We start from the raw sequence: 13,923 nt of genomic DNA, 5'->3' as shown, positions 1-13,923 counted from the left end.
GGATTTCAATAAATTTGTTCCCTATCACTTAACATGTTTTATTTATTTATTTATTTATTTATTTATTTATTTATTTATTTATTTATTTTTAAGACTTAAAAATATATTTTTATTGATTTCAGAGAGGAAGGGAAAGGGAGATTGAGATAGAAACATCAATGATGAGAGAGAATCATTGATTGGCTGCCTACTGTACCCCCTCTTCCCCCACCAGAGAATGAGCCCCCAACCCAGGCATGTGCCCTGACCAGGAATTGCTGGTTGAACTGGTTTCTTTTTATAGTTTCTCTTTTTGGTTAAACTTCTCATTTGGTTCATTTTTTTTTTTTTTAGTTGTCTGTCTATGGGTCCTTATAGTTCACTGAACTTCTTTAAGAGGATTATTCTAAATTTTTGTCAGACAACTCATATATCCCAATTTCTTTAAGGGTAGTTATTAGAGTTTATTAGTGGCTTTTTTCTTTTTGTAGTGCAATGTTTACCTGAATATTTATGATCCTTGATTCCTTGTGGTGGTATTAGTGCATATAAGTAAGCAATCACCTCTCACAGACTGTACAGGTTCACTTCACCAGGAAAATGCCTTCATCAGTCAGCTAAGGTTGGAATACCATACAGAAGAGCTGGTAGTATCCATGGAAGATGGGGCATGTCATCAGGGTCTCAGTTGGGAAGTCTAGTGACTGTGCTCTGAGGTTGGTGCTTGGATGATGGCTGAGATCTGTGGTTTGGTGGACTTGCAGGTTGGGCTCCCTGATCAGGCACAACTGCTGGCTGTACTCTGGGGCTTGATGGGTGCACTTGCTGAGCTTTGCGATCACCTCTTGTTGAGTGAGGTTTCAGGCTGTGTTTTGTGGTATGGTGGTGCCACTGGTTGGACTCTGTAATTTGTCAGGGTTACAGGCTGGGCTCTGCAATAGCTCCTGGTTGGGTAGAGTTTCAAGCTGTGTTCCCTAGCCTGATGGTGTCTTTGGCTACACTTAATGCTCAGTTGGGGCTAGTGTAAGGGCTTCACACGCATAGTAGGCCTTAGATTGTGATCTGAGATCTGGTGATGCCAATGATTGTTCTCTGAAGTTGGCTGTGCTACAGGGTGGGCTTCACAATAAGTTAACTTTCTGGCTGTTCTCTGATGTTGGACATGGTTATTGGCCAAATTTTCTGATTGAGAGGGGCCTCCAGTGGTATACTGCATTGGATGGGGATAGAGACTGTCCCATGTTGGGCAGAGTCACCTCGAGGCTCCCTCATTGGGTGGAGCTACAGGCTATGCTTCATGATTGTGTGGGCTCACTGGCTAGGCTGCCTGAATGGGTGAGGGCATAGGCTGTATTAGTAATTGGATAGGGCCATTGGCACTACAGATAGAGTTACAGACATGTTTCCATGGATCACCTGAACTATAGGCTTGTTACCATGGCTATCTTGGTTCTCTGGGTGAGCTTTCTAAAGGAGCAGGACTGGCTGGCCAGCATGGGTCAATGGTTGTTTGTGGGAGTGAATCCTGGAAAAACTATGTTATAATATAAAATAGGGATGGGGATGCCTATTTCAACCATCTGATCATCTATTTATAATCTCTTTTGATGACATATTGTTGCCCATTATACAAATTACTCATCTTGCTGTGACAGTTAGTACATATTGGCCAGACCTGAAGTTCTGTTGGAGTAAACTATCTATTCAGCTAGCAGGCTCATCTAGATTATCCCTAGCTTGGTCATACTGAGAGAACTCTGCATAATCTTAGTTCAGGCAAATGGGGGAAAGGGGGAAGGTAAGGAAGTGGTCTGTCTACAAACAGGGACAGGGGTCTCTTTTGCAGGACAGTGGGTTCAGAAGGATCTAGAGTTCAGAGTTTTCAGATGCATCTACTTAGAAAGCCCCATTCTGAGTTTCAGGGCTTAATGTTTTCTTTATCAGGGATTGGGCACATGAGGCCAACTTGAGCTTAGAATTCAGTCTTCTCTGAAGTTATATCATTCTTTTTTTTAAAATATATAATCCTCACCCAAGCACATACTTAGACAGAGGAAGGGGGAGAGAGAGACAGAGAGAGAAACATAGATATGAGAGAGAAACATCTATCGGTTGCCTCTCGTACACGTCCTGACCCAGGACCGAACACTTAACCCAGGTATGTGCCATGAGGCAAACCTTTCTCTGCACAGGAGGATGCTCAACCAACTGAGACACTCTGGCTTGGCAGAAGTCTGTCAAAAAAATTAGGACCTCACCAGGCCTTCCATATTGTGTACCTTCCAGATGCAGATGGTAATTGATCTTGTCATGTACTCTTTTTAACACTTTAAATGAGCTCAGAAATAGCCACCTAGCCAGGCTGGTGTGGCTCTGGTTGAGCATGGAGCCATGGTTCAATTCCTGTTCTGGGCATATGCCTGGGTTACAGGCTGAATTCCCAGTAGGAGGTTTGTAGGAGGCAGTCAATCTATGATTCTCTCTCATCATTGATGTTTCTATATTTCTCTCCCTCTCCTTTCCTTTCTCTGAAACTAATAAAAGCATATGTAAAATAGTTTTAGAAAAAGAAATAGCCATCTGCTCACACAGTTCTTATAGTTACTATTTCTTTGTAAATGTTAGACAATTGCCTCAATACTGCTTCCCCTATATCTCATTTATACAGGTGAATGTGTTTCGCAACTGCACTGTTTTAGTTCCTCATGGACTCTCAGTATTCCACCTCTTGCCAGCTGGCTAGACAGTGATCCAGCTCAGAACTCCAAGCTTAGGTCTGGCTTGCTAGATCATAATGTGAAGTTGGGTTCCCTGAAAGCAAAACCTAAGACAAAGTCTCTTTAGTCAGTGATTTATTATGAGAATTTTTTCAGAAGGAGGAGGGATAAGGGAAGCAGGACACTGTGCTGGGAAATGCTAAGCAAGGATGTGATAATTGCTGGAGACTAGCTCAGCTATGGGGGCACAGAAACACAAATTACTCCACATGGTTGGTTCAACCTTGGTGCTGGGAACCAACACCCATCACAAAGAGATTTAACCTTTGAGTGAATCTGTCTACATTTGGCCCATAGTGATACACTGGGAAGGGATGGCATCAGCAGCCAATGCTCATAGCAGCTGGGGGATGAGAAATCTGCCTGAAAGCGGATTTTCCAGGGTATCAACAGCATCCACCACAGTGAACTCTTCTGATTTGTTTACTGAATAGAAAAGACTTCTTTGAAATTCTTCTTAAATTCCTCTTCTGTTAGAACTGAGTTGTGCTGGGAGAAAAAAAACAAACACACAGACAAAAATAACGAAAACATCAGTGTCATTAGACAATGTGCAGTGGAAAATGATCAGAATTCTTATTTTAAACACCTAAGTTACATTAAGTAGGTTAAGTTTAAAATTCAAGCAGCTAAGCCCTGGCAGTATGGCTCTGTGGTTGAGCATCCACCTGTGAACCATGAGGTCATGGTTAATATCTGGTCAGGACACATGCCCGGGTTGTGGGCTTTATTCCCAGTGTGTGGCATGAAGGAGGCAGCTGATCAATGATTTTTTCTCATCATTGATGTTTCTCTCTCTCTCTCACTCTCCCTTTCTCTTTGAAATAAATAAAAATATATTTAAAAACAAACAAAACAAAAACAACAAAACCAAACCAAACCAAAACAAAAATCTTAAGCATCTAAGAGTATCTTTTGTTTCCTAAGAGCATGATTAAGCCTTGTGGTCTAGACAGAAATGGGAAATCATTACTACACGGATGATTCTTAGTCATTGCTTTGGATTGTTTAGTGAAAGTTAGAAAAGTAATCTAAGGCCTTAGTGATAATCAAATATTACAGATGTACAATCAATGATCTTCCTTTTACATTGTCAATTCTATTCATCTCTGGTGATATGTTATATGGTTTATTTACATACAAAGAAATCTGCAGTTTGGGGCCTCTGAGAGGCCTTATTGAATATATTTGGGGACAAATAAAAAAGATAACATGAATTTAGGAAGCAATTTTCTCCTCAGGTTTGGAACAGGGAGGGCACCACTGTTCTCAATGGGCACCTGTCACCTTTGAGGTGAGGAATGAGCTCTCAGGGGCCTGCAGTCTGGTTGCAGGGACAATTCCTTATTCACTGTTGCTCTCTCCGGTGAGCTTAAATCCTCAATTAAAAAACCCAGCCACTCCCTGAATCCTTGCTTGTATAGGCTTGTCATAGGATGAGGGAAACTAAAATCTCCCAGTATCAGGAAATGCAGGCAGCTTGACTCAATGTGTAGAAAATGAAACGTATGTAGGGAGAACCACTTACCATAGGATCCTGAAAGATTTTGTTCATGCCAAGCACAAGCCCCTTCACTCTGGGATAACATCCTGTACTTAGTCTATTCTTGATTTTATCCAATGTCCTAAGTGTCTCTAGGCATTGAGAAGCCTTTTGAACCTGGTAAAAAATATATCAATAGGAGCATTACTGACAAAGTTCAATGTCTACATTCTGTGGATTTTCATAAAATCTAGAGGAAATACAAGGTAAATGGAAAGACATCTGACATGCTCTCCCTCCCATGGGCTTCATATCACAGATCCCACAGTGACCATGTCAAGGTGGGGTAACATTACAAAAGCTTGTAATCATGGTTTGTTGTTGTTACTCACATAATGTTCATGTGGAATATTCCGAAAAATGTTCTCTAAATGACAATAGAGCTTTAGGAGAAGGAACACACATTTCTGCAAAAGAAGGAGATTGTGAATGAAAAGCAGCTTGGCAAGAATGAGCCCATATTCATGCCCAGAAAGATGCATGATCACAGTAGATTCCAACTCACCGACTTCTCTTCGGCCCCCATCCGTCTCGCCAGGACCTCAGAATAGCTGGCATGCTGCTGACTTCGTGAAGACACTTCTGTTGTGCAGAAGGTACATATCCAATCCTTCCTGAGATGTCAGATATAAGTGAGCAAGTCAAGCCTAGAAACACCTCCATTCCTACAGCTGCCACTGCTCTCCTTTCAGGAATGGCTGATGGGCACAGCCAGGGAATGAAGGGTCACCTCCCAGAATCTCCAGGACTCTCATGTGATAACCTTGGTCCCTAACGTAACAGCGGGGGTCTATTGGGTGGAATATGTCGTCTGGGTGAGTGATGGGCTCCCCTTTCCCTCTCTGAGATGCTGGAAGCACAAGAGGCTCCACCAAGCCCAAGTGTCAGAGATTGGGCCTTAACCTCTGGGGGCCTTTGTCTCTATTAGCCTGTTGAGAACATGGCAAAATGAGGAAAAATGTCCTTGTTTGCTGCCTTTTCTGAATAAGCTCAGAGCACAAAAAACTGGCACATGTGTTCCTGTGTACAGGAGTCCAAGGTGGGAAAGTTCTGGAAAGGACAGTAGTGGTATGTAGACAAAGGACCCAGCCACCAGTCTCAACCTCCCAGGGAAGAAAGGGGAATATTACCCTCCTGTTGACAGTATCTTTAAACAGCTTCCCACATCATATCATTGGGCACTGTACCTCTGACCCATCAGGACACAAAAAGAGACTTTGCATTGGGAGTGTGCATGGCAGGATGAAGGTCCATAGAAGGAGAAGGGTATGCATCTCACAAACCTCTCAGGTTCCACAGGTGGGATGTGACAGTACTCATGAAAGAAGATGAGACAAAAACTGCATTTGAAGAGCTTTCCTTCATCCCCACAGATCTTGCATTTCTCTGCGTTTTCCGGCTAGAAGGTAAAACAATGTCTGTATCCCCAGTGAGACTCTGAAGACCAGCGCTGTGGGAATCTGGAACTCATTGCCTTTGTGGGAACCTGCATGGACAGTTATGTGCTTCCCCCTGAGTTGTGAGCCAACTGCATGGAGTAGAGGTTTCAGAAAAAGAATTCTTGGTTGTGATGAAGTTCAGGTGGAGGGGCCTGTGTGACCAGAAAAGGTTTTCCTATAAAACCAGAGTCTCTCTGCCCTAACCGGTTTGGCTTAGTGTATAGAGTATCAGCCTGCGGACTGAAGGGTCCCAGGTTCGATTCCGGTCAAGAGCATGTACCTTGGTTGTGGGCACATCCCCAGTAGAAGGTGTGCAGTTTCTCTCTCATTGATGTTTCTAACTCTCTATCCCTCTCCCTTCCTCTCTGTAAAAAAATCAATAAAATATATTTTAAAAACAAACAAACAATCAAACGAAAAACCCAAACAAACCAGAATCTCTAACACTGAAAGACTAGCTACAAAAGAAGAGCATGATTTTTATAGAAATGTGAACCATTGTATTATTTTGCAACTAAAACAAGGTCCTGGAAGAAAATTATTTGCCTAAACCACAATGTCTAAAATGATGCAAGGAAAGGTGGTTTATTGAGAAATTGATAAGATGGAATAAACTTCTAAGACAGTATTATATCCTGTTTTCTTGACTGAAGGCTCCCCATGAGTTGAAGGGCCTGACAGGGGTTCCTGGACTGTGGATTCTGTACCTGGAGGGCCCCTGGACCTGTGTCAGTGTCTTTGAATTAGAAAGCCCACAGGCACAGATGACCAGGTCTTGTCAGGGAGGATGGAGCTCTTTGGCACTAGAACCCTGGGAAGATGCCCCATGGCATGTAAGGCGTGGAGGCTCCATCACTGAATGGCCAGAGAGAGTGGCAATTGCTTTGTTCTATAAACACAATATGGAGGGACCCCCTTAAACAACTGATACTAGATTTCTCACCAGTCTCAATGTGTGGCCTTTAACCATGTTTAATTTCATTTGAAGAAGATAAAATTCGACAGTATTTCCATCCAAATCCTGTGGTGTAACTGCTTCTCATTGAACCCAACCAAATTTATAGAGCAGATATGAAGATACACTGTGTTATGTACAAACATGTATTCATGAGAAATAGCTGACCTGTGACTGAGCCCTTTCCTAATCAAGAAAATGCAGTTTAAGGACTAACATTAAAGTTCAATATTATGTGCTACTGTGACATTTGGTAAAATTGAGAAGGCCTTGAACAGCCTATCTGCAAGTTCTCCTCCCAAATCTGCTCTCCTGGATAAGGTCCCACAGCTAAACAATGCTCCTTGTCAAGGAGCCACATGTAACCCTGCTCAGCCTGGAATAACAGGTTTCAGTTCCCTGTCAGCCATGGAATTATTTAAACAAGCATGCCATAAACTCCCAGGGAATCCAGGGGATATCCCACCCTCCACAGCCCCTGGTTGTTCCCTCTGTTCCTGGGGGACACCTTGGTGAGGCCTGCATGGCTGACACTGCCCTCCTTCCTTGGTTTAGGAGTATATGTGACTAATAAACATCTTTCAATCCATCTGTCCAGTGACAGATGCCATTACTTGCTCTCCCTCAAACTATGTGGTAGACATCACTCCCTCAACAATGGGGTGAAAAGGAGGTGATTAAAACAGAAAACCACTTTATTCTTTCTTTTAAATGAGAATCAGCATTTACATATGAATCAGGAACTATCAGGAACTATATTTGTTCTTGGTTGCTTTCCTATTCTGCCTTCTGAGAAAATACAGACGATTCTGGGTTGCTCTATAGATAGAAACATCCTGTCTATCCCATTGTCTATTGGAGAAATTCCTACCCTCTTGTGACCATCTCAGGTGACACAAATGAGACTGGCTTGGGGACTGGCCCACCCAATGATGAGTGCTGGTTGGAGGAAAAGTGATTCATTGAGGAGCAGGAGGAGGCAGGGATGACAGTGTCCACCTTTCTTTGCCATGACCATTTCTCCTTTCTCCAAGCACATGGGGTCGGTGCCATCACTCTCCTAGGTTTAGTCAATTAGCCTCACTGCTATATCTGTCTCCTTTTTTGTCCTCTCCTCTCTTAACATTTAGACAGAATCCCTTAGGTTTTGATCTTTGGCCATTTGTTTGGCCCCAGATGATCAAATCACTCTCAAAAGTGCAGTTACATTGCCATGTCCCAGCTCCCAAATGTCCAGCCTGTTTCTGCATTTGTGCACATCCCTATGCTCACCCAGCATCTCCTCCTGGGCCTTAAAGCACACCCAAACTCATCCAGGCAAAAGAATGTATTATCCTATCCCCACACCCACTACATGTTCTTTCCCAGTGCTTCCATTTCATAAAACATTCACCTTTGACCACAAACCTGAGACTCCACTCTGGGTCTATACTGTCACTCATATTCCAAATCCTACTATGCCCATTCCTCTTCACAGTAATTGTTAAGCTTCTTTTGTTAGTTCCATTGTCTCTGTACAGGGATACCGAGACTCTAATGAATGGTTCCACCTTAATACGTAGAGAAATGTGGTCTGTTTCTCAAAGTTTGTATTATATCTCGGTTAGCAACACACAAAGGTCACAAATGTCCATCTTGAAGTAAGTCGGCACAGTAATGTGCAACACAGCTATGTTGTTTCTCTTCATGCAGAAAGTAATAAAAGATGAAAATTCTTATCTGGGGAAAATCAGGAGTCTGGTCATTTCTTTTGCTTTTAAAAATGGCATATATGAGAAAGTGCAAAGCTCAAGGAACATCTTGCTAACAGCTCCCATTCAGTGTTCCAGACAATCCTGAATCACATACTTAATGGAGACTGAGACCAGTTCTAACATGGAGGCCTGGGGCCATTTTCCTTCTCCTCACTGTAGGGGCTCACAGACTGCTATCATCGTTCTCCAGAAATTGGTGACCCTCTTCCCAGAAGAACAAGGAAATAACAAATGCAACCAGTGCATAAGAATCTTGCATCCCTATCTGTAATCAAGTCTAGGGCCTTTTCCCTTTGGCTCTTTGTGTCTTAGCTTGGCTGCACATTTGAATTGTCTGAGGAGAGTATATAAAACACTAAATGTCTGGTCCCAACATCATAGATGCTGAATCAATTGGTTTGGTTTGAGGCACAGGCATTGGTATTCTCCTTAAGTCATAGAATGAATAACTTGTGTGTCAAGATCATCTGGAGACATTTTAACAATTCTAATGTCCAAGTCATAACTCAGAATGACTAAATCAAAAGTTTATCTAGAGTGGGATCAGACAATGCTATTTTTCAAAGATCTTCAGGTAATTATAGAGTGCAAAGTGTGGATCCTGAGTTGAGATTTAGTTTCACATGTGTGGTTATTAATGCATGAGGTAATATAAGCCAATGCTGAATTGGCCTGTAATATCTATCCTAGGAAAGATTATTAAGAGGGAGGGTACTCTTGTTAGAACAATTGCCTTATCCTCCCCATGGAGTCTTGATCATGGGTATTGTAACATGAACTCCACCACCTCCAGTAACTCTGCTAGGGCACCACTCTAAAGTTAAGATGATTCCAAGCTCCTTGGAACTCCAATTCAACTTCCAGAAGTTCACCCTCATTTCCCTTTCATCCAAATCTCAAGATGGCACCTGGCTAACTTTTCAGAGGAAACTCACTATTGGGTACAACACTTACATTCCTCTTGTTTACCCAATAGAATGACTTGGCTTCATTACCTTCAGGCAGCCTCAGCTTTTATCTCCACCCAGGTCAGAGAGGTCATAGACAAGGGTGATCCACTGAAAAATGACCCGAGAAATGGTCATGTCACTGCCTGCCTCTCTGGAGAGCCTGGAATACCCTGCTCCCATTAATTAGTTCTCCATGGTAAACAATGAAGTTGAAACAATTCTTGAGCAGGGATATTATTTCAATCTTCTGTAATGAACATTGGGCATTTTTTAATGCTTTAAATAATTGCATATCGAATGAATAAATAAATGAGTATTATTTCACTTAGGAAAAGAGATTACTTGCTATCTCTTTAGCAAATACTAACATAAAACCAATAACAGTTCTGGCTGAGTATTTCAGATAATTTGACAAGACAATAGCTGTCACCAGAAAGGATAAGTGGCCCTCATCAAGAGACAGGAAGCTGTCATGTGGTGCCAACTAAGGTTTTGAGAAACCAGGACTCCATCAGCAAGAGAAGTTCTGGGAGGCACAGAGGATCCACTGAGGTAGTAATGAGTCCTGAGATCTGACATTTTGGGTCACTTCAATTCTTCATCAAGGAGACACAAAATATGGGGGCAACGGAACCTTGCTGGTGCGCAGTGCTGTGGGTTGGAAGTTGCTAGCTCTTTTAGGTACTCAAAATTGAGTAACTCTAGACACGTAGAGAATGGTAGAGACACTACTGTTTAAAGTAGTCACTGAATAAGTAAGAGAATAATTTATCTTCAGTAAACCCAATAGGTATAATGTTCCAAGGACTGGTAGGACAAAAGTCCTAGAACATCAGATAATCTAAAGGCCTAGACAGCTATATGTAACCTAATGTACATTCTATGAAAGTCTTGGGTGGCCATTTCTACCTGAAATATATGAGAATGGCACTTTTCACCTCCCCCTTCTTCTTAAGTTCTCATTCATACTCAATCTTGAAAAAACTACCACTTTGTCCTGAAGCTACACCTCTCATTATGTATTTTGTTTGTTGCCTCCATAGTCTTTGTCCATAGAGGGAGAAGTCACTTTCATAGATACTCAGGAGGCCTGCACAGTCGCTGAGGTGGAGCCAAAGGGTTGGTATCAAAGTAAGGAATTATCCAGGTCAGCCCCTTATGTAAGACACAAAAACTCCCTCCTAACAGCACCATCCTTAGGAAATATTTGCCAATAATTTCTGTCTGAGAGAGAATTCTGTATGTCTGTGTGTATATTTTATAGAAGAATGGAAGATGATATAAAACAAAAGCAGAAATGTGCTTTTAGTTGCCTATCTCATGAAATAGTGTATGGTTTCATATATGGCCCAAGATGGACTCAGTACTAAACCTGGTTCATCTGGATGATGGTGATCAAATTTTGCTGCATCAGATTTTATTAAAGTTATTTAAAAAATCTGGTCTGAGGTAAAGATGAGCCTCTGAAATTACTAAGAAATATTTTTATATATTCCATAATTATGTCTGCTTTTATAAATTGGACACCCTGACAATTTCTGCATCTATAGGTAAAATTCAGCTTTGAGATCTATTTTGATGGCTCTTTATTATCCTCATCTCAAATGGTTTACCATTCAAAGATGACCTTGCATTTAACCTAATAGTCAATGGAACAAATCTGAAGGTAAATACAAAAAATAAATTAATTAAATAAAATGAAGGGAGGAGCTAGGGGAAGAGGCAACAATTTTAATTACACAACTTAGAAACCATAAAAAAGATGATACACCATCCTATATAATAAAGATGTAGTATGGAAATTGACCGTCAGTCCAAGACACAAGATGGTTGCCCCCATGTGGTCAAAGATGGCTGCCCCCATATGGACACAAGATGGTCACCACAAGATGGCCGATAGAGGAGGGCAGTTGTGGGTGATCAGGCCTGCAGGGAAAAGCAGTTAGGGGTGACTGAGTCGTCAGGGCAGGGAAGTTAGGGGTGACCAGAACGGCAAGGGAGGGCAGTTAGGGGTAACAGGGCAGATGGGTGGGACCAGGTCTGTAGGGGAAGGCAGTTAAGGATGACCAGAATGGCAAAGAAGGGCAGTTAGGGGTGACCAGAAGGGAAGGGCAGTTGGGGGTGACCAGGCCAGCAGGGGAGGGCAGTTAGAGGCAACCAGGCTGCAGGGAAGGGCAGTTAGGGGCAACTGGGCCGGCAGGGGAGGGCAGTTGGGAGAAACCAGGCCTTCATGGGAGAGCAATTTGGAGTGACCAGGCCTTCATGGGAGGGCAGTTTGGGGGGACCAGGCCTGCAGGAGAGGGCAATTGGGGGCAACCAGGCCAGGAGGGGAGGGCAGTTAGGGGTGCTCAGGCCAGCAGGGAAGGGCAGTTGGGGGCGACTGAGTCGGCAGGGGAGGGCAGTTGGGGGAGACCAAGCCTGCAGGGGAGGGAAGTTGGGGATAACCAGGCCAGCAGGGGAGGGCAGTTAATGGTGACCAGAACGGCAAGGGAGGGCAGCTAGTGGTGACCGGGCCTGCAGGGGAGGGCAGTTGGGGGTAACCAGGCCAGCAGAAGAGGGCAGTTAGGGGCAACGGGCTAGCAGGGGAGGGCAGTCGGGGGTGACCAGGCCTAAAGGGGAGGACAGTTAGAGGTGACCAAGCCAGCAGGGGAGGGCAGTAAGGAGTGACCAGACTGGCAGGGGAGGGCATTTAGGGGTGACCGGGCCAGCAGGGGAGGGCTGTGGTGGGCGACCAGGCCTGCAGGGGAGAACCATTAGGGGTGACCAGGCTGGCAGGGGAGGGCAGTTAGTGGTGACCAGGCCGGCAGCAAAGGGCAGTTACGGGGAATCGGGCTGGCAGGGGAGCAGTGAGGCATCAATTAGGCTGGCAGGGGAATGGTTAGGGGGTGATCAAGCTGGCAGGCAGAAGCAATTAGGGGAAATCAGGCAGGCAGGCAAGCAAGCAGTTGGGAGCCAGTAGTCCTGCATTGTGAGAGGGATTTCTGACTGCCCCTTCAGGCTCGATCCCACCGGGATCATGCCTAAACGGGCAGTCAGACATCCCTTGAGGTGTCCCAGATTGGAGAGGCTGGGCTGAAGGACACACACTCTCCTCCCCCGTGCACAAATTTCATGCACCAGGCCTCTGGTATATATTTAGTTATGTAATAAGAACTTGTATATTTTATCCTTAGTTTTCATTGTCCTAGGAGATGTATCAGTAAACATATTGCTATGAGAGATGTCTGAAGTTTTGTTGCCGATTGTTTCTTCTAAGACTTTTATGGTTTTATGTCTTGGATTTAAGTCTTTTATCCATTTTGAATTTATTCTTGTGTATAGTGTAAGTTGGTGGGCTAGTTTCATTTTTTTGCATGTACCTGTCCAATTTTCCAAACAACATTTATTGAAGAAACTGTTTCTGCTCCATTGTACGCTCTTGCCTCCTTTGTCAAATATTATTGAGCATAGTGGGTTGGGTTGATTTCTGATCTATTCCATTGATCTACATTAAAATAAAAAGCTTCAGTACTACAAAAGAAACCATCAACAAAATAACACTACATGGGAGAACACATTTGCAAATGATACATCCAATAAGGGGTTAATCTCCAAAATATATAGAGAACTCATATAACTTAACAAAAGGAAGCCAAACAATCCAATTAAAAATGTCAAATGACCTAAATAGACACTTCTCCAAAATGGACATATAGAAAAATGCTCCAAGTCACTAACCATCTAAGAGATGCAAATCAAAATGACAATGAGATATCACCTCACACCTGTCAGAATGGCTATCATGAATAAATCAACAAATGAAAGTTTGGCAAGGTTGTGGAGCAAAGGGAACCCTAGTACACTGCTGGTGGGAATGAAGACTGGTGCAGCCATTATGAAAAACAGTATGGAGTTTCTTAAAAAATTAAAAATGGAATTCCCATTTGACCTAGTGATCCCACTTCTAGGAATATATCCTAAGAAACCTGAAGAACTCATCAGAAAGAATACACACATCCCTACGTTCATAGCAGCACAGTTCACAATAGCTAAGATTTGGAAATAGCCTAAGTGCTTATCGCAGATAAGTGGATTCAAAAACTGTGCTACATCTACACAATAGAATACTATTTTGCCTTAAAAAAGAAGGAAATTTCACCATTTGCAACAGCATGAATGGAACTGGAGTGTGTTATGCTAAGCCAAATAAGCCAGCTGGAGAAAGATCAGTATCACATCATCTTAATCATGTGTGGAATATAATGATCAGTATAAACTTATGAACATAAATAGATCCAGAGACAATGTAGCACTGAACAGACCATTCAACCTCAGAGAAAAGGCAAGGAAGTGGGATTTAGAGATCAACTTAAAGACTTGTATGCATGCATATTAGCATAACCAATGGACACAGACACTGGGGCAGTGGGGGCTTGCCCTCGGGAGTGGCAGAGGAGGGGGGTCAATTGGGAAAAAAGAGACATATGTAATACTTTAAACAATAAACAAAAAATTCACATATGAAATTATCATATAAAAATAAAGAT

The 13,923-nt window shown here is 42.9% G+C and overlaps 1 protein-coding gene across 3 annotated transcripts in view; it reads right to left on the bottom strand.

The window, feature by feature from the left end:
* Nucleotides 1-2,843: 2,843 nt before the first annotated feature.
* LOC307106290 (nuclear body protein SP140-like protein) overlaps nucleotides 2,844-13,923 on the bottom strand; it is a 54,089-nt gene continuing 43,009 nt past the window's right edge. For all 3 annotated transcript variants that reach the window (XM_079782648.1, XM_079782649.1, XM_079782650.1), the window contains 5 exons: nucleotides 5,583-5,698; nucleotides 4,805-4,913; nucleotides 4,632-4,706; nucleotides 4,285-4,416; nucleotides 2,844-3,245 (listed from right to left, as the gene is read on the bottom strand). In XM_079782648.1, coding sequence (XP_079638774.1) covers nucleotides 3,180-3,245; nucleotides 4,285-4,416; nucleotides 4,632-4,706; nucleotides 4,805-4,913; nucleotides 5,583-5,698 — 498 coding nt within the window. In that variant the 3' untranslated portion in view covers nucleotides 2,844-3,179. The remainder of the gene's footprint in view (nucleotides 3,246-4,284; nucleotides 4,417-4,631; nucleotides 4,707-4,804; nucleotides 4,914-5,582; nucleotides 5,699-13,923) is intronic.

Source organism: Cnephaeus nilssonii (genome assembly GCF_951640355.1).
Source record: "Cnephaeus nilssonii genome assembly, chromosome: 10".
In the NCBI taxonomy this organism is placed as follows: Eukaryota; Metazoa; Chordata; class Mammalia; order Chiroptera; family Vespertilionidae; genus Cnephaeus; species Cnephaeus nilssonii.
This window is presented reverse-complemented; position numbering and strand designations above follow the sequence as displayed.